General features: G+C 34.6%; 1 protein-coding gene across 1 annotated transcript in view; it reads right to left on the reverse strand.

Annotated features, from left to right (window-relative positions):
• LOC108678847 (putative uncharacterized protein DDB_G0282133) overlaps positions 1-10,442 on the reverse strand; it is a 57,274-nt gene extending 46,832 nt beyond the window's left edge. The window contains exons 1-3 of the mRNA XM_018167340.1: positions 10,413-10,442; positions 9,948-10,052; positions 3,994-4,036 (exon numbers count right to left, since the gene is read on the reverse strand). Coding sequence (XP_018022829.1) covers positions 3,994-4,036; positions 9,948-10,052; positions 10,413-10,442 — 178 coding nt within the window. The remainder of the gene's footprint in view (positions 1-3,993; positions 4,037-9,947; positions 10,053-10,412) is intronic.
• Between the last annotated feature and the right edge of the window lie 2,329 nt (positions 10,443-12,771).

Here is a 12,771-nt window from a genome sequence, read left to right on the forward strand (position 1 = left end):
AGTAAGGTAGGTCGAATGGGTGACTCCAAGCCACAAGAGGCAAACGTTGGCCATACAAGGACTGAAAACGAGAGCTGAAAATGTTCCTGGAACGTATAAGGATTTGACTTCAGTTATTGTGTCAAGAGAAATTGATAAAATATAGAGAATGGCGATTGACTGCGGTGGTTTTACTTTTAACCGAAAGGCTGATAAATAACAAGAGGAAAGTGCTCAATTGTCTTCCGAAATGTTTAATAAGAAAAAATTACTTGAACATTGCATCCAAAATTCAAAGACTTTAATAAATTAATGACTACAAAAAGGTTTTAATAAATTTATGACTTCATTAATGGGTAGAGTATCCGGGAAAGAGCAATAATTTTTTCGTAATATATTTCGGTGATTTTATACAGAGAGAAAAAATTTACAAGCATGAGAGATCAACATGAGAAGAATTTATGTATTAACTTGCTGTACTGTTGAACTGAGAGAAAACTATTGCTAATGGAAAAAATGTTAGACATTAATGTGGCCAGATATTTCGAGAGGCAAGATAAATTTGGTTCACTCTACTTTGATGAACTTGTAATTAAAATTATTGCATCTAAGCATCGGGATAATTAGTAATTTGTACGTCCTTACGTCCTTAGGAAAGTTAAACAGCAATTGTTTGCTGCAACTAGCGTGAAGAAATTGTTTTATGAATACAGAGAAATTCGCCTAAAATTCTTGATTGCGTACAACCGAATTCAGAGACGATATTACCATGTGGAAAACAAATCAGACGAGTCTTTACTATGAATACTATCCAATGATCATGGCTTAAGACTCAACGAATGACTATATTTGTATTTTAGAGTATAAACATTATAGGTTAAACGTTAAAGAATGTTTTCAAAGCTATCAAGCTTAAATGGACAGCTTGCTGACCTCAGGCTCCAGAGGCACTGCAGATGGCGAAACCTCATACTTTCTTCGCAAGAATTATAATGGTGAATCTGATGGAAAACTTCCCTTAAAAGTCACGTTTGATCACCTCCTTAGGGTTGCCTTATAAGTCAAAATATATATTACTGAATTGTTTCAAAGTGCAATTAAATAATTTACACAACCTTGAAAAAACTCGCGGAACATCTAAGCTGTGGGGCGGGGTCAGATGGTCGGTTAATTGTATTTCGTTTAAATAGCAACAAAGACGACGATTAAATAAAATGTATTACTCAGTTGATTTCCAGCAGATATATGTTCGCATCTACATGAAGTTGTGAGTTTTGATATAGAATAATCACAAACATTGCTACATTCGTTGGCACTCGTTGCCGTTGATGCAAGTTACAATTTTTTTATCTCCAATTCCAAGAAATAAAAATAGGCAAACTTTTAAAGGATTCAAGAAACAAGCAAATCATTAATTTTTCTGGTCGAGTGAGGGCAAATACTTTGACTAGCGCGATTCATAGCAGCCAACAAGACCTTTGAATTGAACGCCATTTAAATTATAGATATAAATAATACAGTTGTATTAAAACAGCTGTATTAAGGCATGCCCAGTCTAATAAAGAAGGTACCTAAAAATTATTAATGTCAATAATGTTTTAAAACTTTTAACAATATCTGGAGCGCTAAGTTGACCATGGCCACTTTTTACAGGCAAAAAATTATCACAACGACCGCGCCTTCTCCCGTAGCTGTTGAGACAAAGAAAGATCTCATCCGAGATTCCATGCGAGTTGAAAACGGGAAATTAATAACAAAATTGGATACATAGTCCATTTTACGAGGTTACCAGAGATAAATTTTAATTATATTTTTTCGTACAATTTAATTTCCAGTACAATAGTCATTTGAAACCCAGCAGTGAAATTACACATTATTACAAACGGTGTCATGAGAAATAAATGTACGATACAAAAATAATACTCTTGCCTGAAATTTAAACAGGTACATAAAATACATTTTGACTGCAAAGTCTGCATTGTTCCAACTTTAAAAAAAATAAACTCACAGTTTTCACGAATCTGCAAGTAGCATTAGCGTTTTCGTGTTTGTGCTCATCTTTCAAATGGCATGCGGCTAAACTAACTCAGCACAAACATTCATTCCATTTCATAAATGAAAAGGAGTTTATTTCGAAAAAAAATCATCGATGCAACTCATCATCACTTAAAAATAGATCATGGTACTAATTAGGAACAACAATTAGAAGCAGGTGAACTATGGACTGAGATATTTTCTCGGTGGGCTTTCATAACGATTTAAGTCATTAGATTAGAACAACTCTCTCATCCAGTAGGGACAGTTTGTTATATGCGAGAGAGTGTAGCCATGGTATTCCGAGCATAAAAATTCGAGGGAGTGCAAGCATGATCAATAGAAAAAAATGGTGCGAGCTTAACAATACGAAAATAAAGTTGCTATACTCCCAGTTCTTTACTTCGTTGTTCCAAGAGTCTGGGATAATTCAATACAAACTTCGTTTTGGCAACCACGGCCGCCCTATTGCAGTATGACAAATAAATCCAACTAATGTTTCCTGAAAAACATTATGGAATTAAAAAAGGACCAAATTATTGAAGTGGAATCGTACTTTAAATAAATATTATTTGGATGGGGCTATATTAGAGTAGGAGTAAGCTAGTCATGAATAATTGCGTAACGAAGCGATGCTACGGAACTTAACGCAGCGATTGAGAGCAGGCAGCGAGCGTTCAGAACTATAAGAGCCTACTATGGCCTTTGAATAATGAGCTTAGCTGTACGTGGAGCCTCCGTAGTAATTCTACGCGCGCTGCCAACAGTTTGGCGCTACCGTGCGCTCGTTATTCTTTGCTACCCAATTAGCTTCACAGTTCAGGTAAGAATAGCATTATGAAAAACAGGATGAATGTGCCTACATGGGCAGCACATAATCTAACCTACCTAGTGCGTAACGCCCTTCCTTGCGGTGCTAATCACAAGAGACCCAGAAGTTGTTTTTGCTGCTGGCCTCTCAATGGGCAATAGTTGGCTTCCCGGAGTCACCAATAATTTTAGTGCATGGAAAAAGACGTGTCAAATCAACTAAAATGAATGTATTTTTTGCTTTTTTAACTGCAAATTTGACAAAAATCTATTAGCCTTCAACTAATTACGCTTTTATCTTAAAACACATGCAAATGTAAAAAATATAACTCGGTACTCGCTGCAGTGAATGACAGAGAGCGCATTTTCTCGTCGACGAAAACGTGAAGTCACGGACTGACAGACGGACGGATATGGCGAGCACAATAGTGCATTTTTTCCATAAATGAGAAAATGCGCCAAAAATCTCAACAAGTATGGGAGCAACGAAGTTTTTCTTACAATATAAACTAGTGAAAACATTCGCGCTGGAATGGAATAAATAAAGCTGATCGAAGGATATGCAGGCAACGTTTACAATTTAAAAATGAAGCTAAATTAACATTAGCTTCCTCAACTAAAATTATGATATTACGCGTATCAGACCCGATAAGAGTTATAGTTTAATGACTCCTCTCTTCACGGAGGATTCAAAATAAACAAATGAAATAAGTTATAAGAGGATTCATAGAAATCCTTACCATACATTGAATGGTAACTACGAAATTCGCACGTCATCCAGTAATTCAGTTCTCGGGTCCTTTCAGGCGTACAAGTTCTTGTTGAAATTGTTGTTGTTGAAGCATCAGCATAAAATCAGCGGATTGTTGAAGCATCAGCATAAAATTTCGGTAATTACACAAGAATTCACCGTTATAAAACGCACTTATGTTCGGAAATTCTTTGAATGGATAAATCTGTGAAATTATAATTACGCATAAATGAAATATTCATACCTAGTCATCCAAGACAAATGAAGAGCAATGTGAGGCTAATTTGATCAATTAATAATATTTAAATAATAACAACATGTAAATACTAACAAAATAGAAATAATAACATGAAAATAATAACAACATGAAAATAATACGTAAATAATAGAAAAATTCTCCGTTAATTACAAGTACTCACCTTTAAGTTGCTTCATGAGCCGCTTCGTAGGGTCCAGCCAGTGCTGTAAAAAGAAACAACACTGAGAAATTGTAAAGAAAAATAACAAAATATTAACTATGTACGTTCTCAGACCAACATTACGTTTCGTTATAATGTTATAATTTGGAGAAGAATTGAGCTCCAGGTAGAATACCTAAGTACAAAATGTTTCCCATATTTGGTAGGATTTTGAATAGACTATTATAGGCAAGCTGCGCTAGAAGCAAATACATTTTAAAATGAATTTTAACACTAATTGATAATTGAGCACAATGTTATGGTAATAACAAATCTAATGAACGAAGACAGTTGTGTAATAAAAGGAAAAGTAGAAATCTATTGGAATAATCATTAATATTTTTCGCGATGCCACAGCATTACTAAAATGACGCAATGAAATGAAAATGAAAATTATATATAATATCAACCCTGTAAATAATAATATCTATCATGGAACCCTACAATTGAATTATCATATTTTTCCGAAATACTTCCTTAAAGTTCACCGTCAGTTTTCAAATTCATCATAGTCGCTCATCACGTTCAAGTTAGAAAATCAAAATAAGTTGGAAGAGATGTTGGAAATCGAGTTAGAGAAGAAGATTCTAATTGGGAGATCTACGGACTTGAAAACATCCACCTTGGGAAACATGGAAAAGCTTTAGTTCTTCGCTTGCAAGTCAGTGTCCATATTTATGATCGCCAATAACCTGATACTCCAATTAATGGACAAGGTCCCAGCTTTTCGACGCAAAAATCGCATGAGTATTCCTCCATTTAAGTGAATGACTCACCTCATCAATAGCCATAGCCCAAATAGTCAAGGGCAAGCCGATGTTTATTTCTAATACTAATTCATTGATGTCAAGAAGGCAGACCTTCAGATCAAATAGCATTATTTGCCGACGCGATCAGTGCTAAGTGCATTAAAGTGGCTTCGAACACACGCAGGCTGTAGAGCTCTTTGAGATGGTCCCTTCAATGGCCTTTAAATTGGAGACCTTGAAGAACTGCCTACATTACATTAGTCTTTATTTGCTATGGACTCGAGCAGTGGAAGAAACAGTGGCCACCAACGCTGGACCTTTCCTGCTTGCTTAAATTTATAATACTCGTGCCGACGAAGAGAAAAAAATGAAGAGAAATGAAAGGGGACAAAATAAAATGGAACATCAATCATTTGACAAAAATGAATAACACTATGTGCATGTGATGACACGCAAATATGATCGAGACAAATGAATCAGCTCATCCTAATTGCTAAAACGTAATCTAATTAGAAATTTAAATTGTAATGAAACATGCCATATTGAACTGTACACTTTGGAACTGTATACACCTGCTATCGGCTTAAAAATTATGATGACTAACATTATTTAATCATCTATCGAAATTGTTATGAGAAAGCATCAAATAATGATTAACAGCTTCATCTGTTACCTTATAGCCAGACTAAGTTTTCTTCCCAAGTTAAAAACTGACCATTTGACTGATCCATCAGTTTAGAGCAGGTGGACGAATTCACGTACTCTCTTTGATTGGTAACAGGTGGTAACTAGATGTAATTTTAAGTAGATATAATGGTAAATAGATGCAATGGTAACTAGATGTAATGGTAAATAGATGCAATGGTAACTAGATGAAATGGTAACTAGATGTAATAGTAACTAAATGTAATGTAACTAGACATAGTGGTAACTAGATGCAATAATAAATAGATTGATGTTAACTAGATGTAATGGTAATTAGATGTAATAGTAGGTAGATGTAATGGTAACTAGATGTAATGGTAACTAGATATAATGGTAACTAGACGTAATGGTAACTAGATGTAATAGTAGCTAGATGTAATGGTAACTAGATGTATTGAAACTAAATGAAATAGTAACTAGATTATTGGTAAGTAGATGTAATGGTAACTAGATGTAATGGTAATTAGATGTAATAGTAGCTAGATGTAATAGTAACTATATGTACTGCTAACGAGATGCGACGGTAACTAGATGTAATGGTAATGAGATGTAATGGTAACTAGATTTAATGGTAACTAGATGTAATAGTAACTAGATGTCATAGTAACTAGATGTAATGGTAACTAGAAGTAATAGTAGCTAGATGTAATAATAGCTAGATTAATGGCAACTAGATGTAATAGTAACTAGATGTAATAGTAGCTAGATGTAATAGTAACTAGATTAATGGTAACTAGATGTTATGGTAACTAGATGTAATGGTAACTAGATTAATGGTAATTAGATGTAATAGTAGCTAGATGTAATAGTAACTTAATTAATGGTAGGTGTAATGGTAACTAGATGTAATGGTAACGAGATGATGTGGTAACGAGATGTAATAGTAACTAGATGTAATGTTAACTAGATGTAATGCTAAATAGATGTAATAGTAACTAGATTTAATGGTAACTAGATTGTAAGTGAACAAGTCGTTAAAGGCTAAGCAAGACACGTCTTAGAGACCATCTTGCATTGACAAGCGGGGCACTAGAAAATGATTTAGGAAGTCTCAGGTAAATCATCACAAGTTCATTCAATAATATTCTAAAAAACTTCCCTCTATACAGTTTGACAAGGTGGCCAAAATTTACCATTATCTGTGGCCTTTAACATTAAAACATACAAACAGCTTAACCAAAGAATCGTTTTTCAACACAACAGCATTGAGGCGTATAATCAAGTATTGCTGAGAGATATCATGTACGTAGAATATATGTACCTGTTTAGCATATGGATGCGTTGAACTAATAGGCTCGCGTGAATTATGTTTTTCGACTCGGTTTTTCTTCGGCGTACTATTCGTTTACATTCCGATACATCGTTACCAGAATAGGGTCTGCGCGAATATTCATTAATACGTCTTCTTTATTTGGCTCTTTGCATGCAAGACATTGAAATTGAAATTAGTTTTTAGCCACATATTTTAGCTTCTGTAGACAAGCTGAAATGTGGTCATTATCAAACAGTACGCTATTAGAAACAACCTATTACTGGTTGTTGTTCCCGTGAAACTGTGAATTGAAATCAGTTCTAAAACTTTCATCATCATAAGGTAGTTAATAATATTTAGCCATCAAGTCTACGTGTAAGAACAAATTTATAAAAATCTAACTACGAGAAAAAACAGACAATGTTTGAGTATTTAAACAAGCCTTAATTACGAGATTATCACTCGAATAATTTAGTGGGCATTAAATTGAAACGAACGTCAAGCTCACCATGAAGATTATGAAGTCGCTTCGCCAACACGCCTCTTAAGAAGTTTGAATAAAATTTGCATTGCATTAAATTCCAGATCACGAATGCGCGGTTAGCTCCTGAAACTGTAGGGACAGTTTGGAAACATTTACGATAAAGTTGAAAGGATTTATACAATTTTTATTAAGTTCGTGAATTCTGATTGAAATTTTCTGTTGTAATCGATGGGAAAATTTTTGGGTTAAAAATTCGTCTACTGAATAACTGAAGAATAGTGAATTCACTGAACCCAGATTTGAAATTGATTTTCATATAGTTTTTTTAAACTTTCGGGATGATTCTTATCTTTAATTATCAAATTTATTTGAAATGAAACCAATTTTATTTAATTTTTGAAAAATGTTATTATTCGTTTTTTTTTTGCAAATTTAAGGGATCCATTTTGAAGCACATTTTCTGAAGGCTGAATCAATTCTTAAATCGAAAGACGAAAACTAAATCTACAGATAAATAAAAACAAACAATGTGATTGAAAAAATAACATCGACGGATGAAAAATTTCTTTACCCAAACATTCATCGGAGAGTTAGTTCAAGAAGCGCAATGCCAAGCCACTGCCTCTACGCAAATAGGATATTCAAATTCAAGGCTGAAGGCCTCATTAAGCGATGCGTTGTCTGAAGCTCACTTTCAATACACGCAAGCATGTTTCATAGGGCGACCAACAGCAGAATAAATAGCCAGTGTATACCCTCAACCTAATCCTTTTACCTTCAAACTACTCCTTTTCCATCAACCTACTCGTTTTATCCTCAATCTATTAGTTTTACCCTCAACTTACACAATTGAGGTTAACCTACTACTTTTACCCTCAACCTACTACTTTAACCCTCAAACTGCTCATTTTACCCTCAATCTGCTCATTTTACCCTCAATCTACTACTGTTACCCTCAACCTACTACTTTTACCCTCTATCTACTAATTTTACCCTCAACCTACTACTTTTACCCTCTATCTACTAATTTTACCTTCAACCTACTACTTTTACCCTCAATCTACTAATTTTACCCTCAACCTGCTCTTTTTTTCCCTCAACAGGAAGCACCTAAGCAACTAAATATTCACAGCGCAATTCATGGAGTTCGGTCAAAATCTTAAATCCTCTAGCTTTGGATTCCGAAATGGGTAGCATAAAAATAATTAGATTTTGATCGAAGTTTTTCGAGTCGACATCATCAGATATAAAAATACAATTGAAATATTTTTAACTTTCTTTCAAATTGATTCACAGTCACCGCTTTTAACAACAGATTTTCATCTCACGCCAATGGCGAGACGATTTTGAATTTTCAATGCATAAAAAATTGGCAATTAAAAACAATTAAATTACGTATCAATCGCATTACGAATTCCAGTAAAATAACTTTTCTCGTAAGAAAATTTTTGAAAGATGAAAACTACATTAAAACAATGATGAATTGTAAAGGCGGTACTGAGTTTGAATAAAGTCTGCTGTATATTGCCGAATTAAGTAACAACTCCTTTCACAATTTTGAATTCTTGACTATGCCGCTAAGAAACTTTGAAACATGGAGGGCGCAATTTAAATTAATATTTCTAATCAACCAGTTCAAAACACTTTAAAAAATTATTCTCGTTAGAGTGATGAGCACAAAACGCAGTTATCAGGGCTTAAACTCAGCAATTGTTTGCATTTCATTTCCATCAACGTCGATCAAAATAAAGAAACACATGAAATTCGCTACATCAATGAAACCGATTTGCTATAATCAGTGACTTTTCTGCAGTTATTCAGCGCTTGCAGATTAGCTGGTGATCCCTCAATACGGTATATAAAATACATTTAATGGATAGGAACAAGTTTATAAGCTGCCACTCGACGCCCGTCAGGCGTTCTGGTAATAAGTGAGCGTTAATCGAAGACGCGCTTGACACGTTTTTGTTCAGCGCAGAGTTCGCTGTCGAGTGCAGTGCAAAGTAGCTCGTATAAGGAATCGAATGAGAATAAAAAATGGATCCAGTTCACAAAAAAGATCGAACGAAAAGATAAAATAGAATTATCTCGTGTAAGAAATCGAACGTGAAGAAAAAAGATCAAAATGTAAACGATAATTAACAAAAATTACCTATGTGAATTTTCGGCTAATCGAACATTGCAATTCGCGAACGAAACTAATTGGGGCAAATCATAATTAATTTTAATTTAAAAAGAGGAAAACTTTTAGGTAACCAAAATGATGATAAAAATCAACTTTTAAAATTTCAATTCAAATCTTGGGATAGGTCATCGGCCGTAGTTGATCCAATAGCTGGCCACCGATAATTTGCATGGCTCGTAATTAAGGAAACATCAATAGTGCTGGAATGATCGACATAAAAATATGGATCGTTCTGATCGAGTTACGCCCACATCAAAACACATCAACTTGCGAACTACAATCATAAAAAATTGAAGTATTAACTTCTACATAATAGTAATGAATTTAGTCGGTCACACTCAATATACGAACGTTAACAAGCTTAAGCTAACGTCTGATGGGTATTTGTTACAAAAAAAATGGATCACCCTCATAATGAGCGCATGAATGACGAATTATTTTGTAATTTGTTGTACATGGCTCCTTATTGAAAGTTAAAATTATCCACGAAGGATGACCCATCTATAATCATCAAGCAATTACGTAAGATGCAATACTTACGGTGTGATTTTCAGGATCCAAAAAACGTAGGCCAAAGTAGGCCGTCTCGAGCAGGTTGAGATGCTGCAGGACAACGTCAAGCAGGTCTTGGCCTGTAGTTGCATCCTGAAAGGGACGAAAAAAGATAATGTAAATAATTCATTAATAATAAAAATTCAAATAAACTTGTTTCAACAGATATATTACCGTTTTCAATTTTATTTTGCGTTGATATTATGATTACATAATCTGCCGACTGAGGACAGTGACATGAAATTTTGGGCTTATAATTTAAATAAAATTAATCTTAATAGAGGAAAAAATGTAATATTGAGATGAAGAAAAGTTGGGAAATGGAAAACTCTTATAATTTATTAGAAATGATTTCTTACTTGAGTCAATAGTAAATGAAAAGAGAGCAACACACGGAAAACTTTGAAGAAAAACTGGGTTGCATGGCGGAACATATTTGAGTAAAATACGTACATGAATAAAACATTTATCTGACGATGTCATGTCGAATTATATTAAATTACTTTATACGCAGCGTGTTAGAATGACATCTATATGCTAATATGACGCAATGCTAAAAGAGGTTAAAAAATATAACTCAGTACTCACTGCAGTGAGTGACAGAGAACGCATTTTCTCGTCGACGAAAACGTGAAGTCACGAACGGGCAGACGGACGGACGGACGGACATGGCGAGCATAATAGTGCATTTCATATATAAATGAGAAAATGCTCTAAAAATGGGTTGTAACTTCTACACTAAATTAACCAGTACAACTTCCCAGTTTCCACCCATAACTTCCTTATAACGTCAGGTAAATTTACGAAGTACATTAAAGTTTCTAAAAATATGGACGATATTATAGAAAATATGACCACTACACTACCATATTACATAAAATGAATGAATGATCAAGCAAAGTAAATTTAATGAATAAATTAAAAATTTGGCCATAATTATTGATAATATATCATTATCAAGTAAGTTAACGTAGTTCATTACTAAACCAAAGCGGGATCAACATGGTCGAAGTGCAGCTGAGCGGTCAAGAATGTTTGTTAAGTATTGTTACTACGCTGATCTCGTCAATAGAGCGCTACGGAGGCACCGCCTTCGATCTTGCGGGTAATTTTAAAGGTAATTTGCCTCCATAAACACGAACAAATGGCTAATTTTTCCCATGTAAGGTTCATTGAGAATAAGCGAGAAAAAAATTTGAAGTGTTACAAACGTAACCATGAATAAATTGCCGCTAGACTGGACACTAAAAACCATCCCACTCGACTGCACAACCTCTCATTACATGTATTTTCAAACTAAGATATAATTTGTACTACTAAACATAGCCAACTCATAGAGAACATAATCATGATCAAGAACTCTCATAAAGTGATCACCAAAATATACTATATACTTATACTATAATACAATACTTCAGCGCCGAATAATTATTTTTATAGTCCTTTAAGTTTTTATCGAGTTTATTATATTTATATGCAAGTAATGTTGCGATCTTCAAAACACGGGCTTAATTTAAACAGAAGTCCAGCAAGTGTCATCTGCATGCACTTAAAGCTTTAATGAATGCATGAAGGTCAACCAGTATCAAAAATGCAAGTGCCAATTAAGAATGATGACCCAAGTCGCCAAAGCAGGCAAGGCGGGTAACATCTCTAGCCAACAGCGGACCAATCGTAACCAAGTGACCGTAAGAGGTGGTGCAGACGCAGAATATTTATCATAGAACATTGCAGACCATGAGCCTGCGAGACCTAGACAGACCATTCGATATGAAACATTGCAGACAATGTGGTTGCGAGACCTAGAAAGACCATTCGATATGAAACATTGCAGACATTAAGGTTGCGAGACCTAGACCTGTCTCTTATACACATCNACAATGCAGAGAATGTGGTTGCGAGACAGACCTAGACAGACCATTCGATATGAAACAATGCAGAGAATGTGGTTGCGAGACAGACCTAGACAGACCATTCGATGTGAAACATTGCAGACAATGTAGTTGCGAGGTCTAGGCAACAACATTAAATGCAAGACATAACATACAATGAGCCTGCGTGGTCTAGTCAAAACCATTTTGTAAGAAACATTGCAGACAATTTGCCAGCGTGGTCTAGGCAAAACATTCAATATAAAAAATTCTAGACGGCGAGTCTGCGAGGTCTAGAAGAGAACATTTAATACGTAATATTACAGACAATGAACCTGCAAAGTTTGGGCAAGCCAGCAAGGACATTTATCAACACAAGACAGAAATTTTATGACCGTAAAATCTTGAAAACCATCAAGAAGAAATTGTCCATGTAAGATGGTGTTCGAAGAAAGAATGTAGTAGAATGGGAAATATTGTTTGACATATCACTGATAAATCATTAAGTGGCTTCAACGTTTTATCGGATTGATTGCAGTTAATATTAATTGTCAGTCAGTGATCAAGCGCCTCAGAAATTTAGAAATGAAAACGAAAAAGGTGAATGAATCATAAATTTAAAAATTAAAACTAGAATTAAACCAGCTTTTAAATCAGACCTGCTACGGTGCAACTTGCATAGTAACATTTGAAATGGACTATCCGCACCTATTTATCACCGTGACAATCTGCAGCCATGGATTTTGGGAAATTTATTTGATATAATATATTTAAATAAAATGGATTTTTGCTCATAGCATAGGTCTCCTCAAGATTGGTTTGCCAAAATAAGAACTGCTTTTGGCTAAAATTTAATTATTAAGCAAGTGCAACTCCCTTCAAACACTAGTAAACTGAATATGGGACAAGAATGAGTTAATTCGTTGAAAACTTCTTTCAAA

The sequence above is a fragment of the Hyalella azteca genome, unplaced genomic scaffold, assembly GCF_000764305.2.
Source record: "Hyalella azteca isolate HAZT.00-mixed unplaced genomic scaffold, Hazt_2.0.2 contig15208, whole genome shotgun sequence".
Classification (NCBI taxonomy): Eukaryota; Metazoa; Arthropoda; class Malacostraca; order Amphipoda; family Hyalellidae; genus Hyalella; species Hyalella azteca.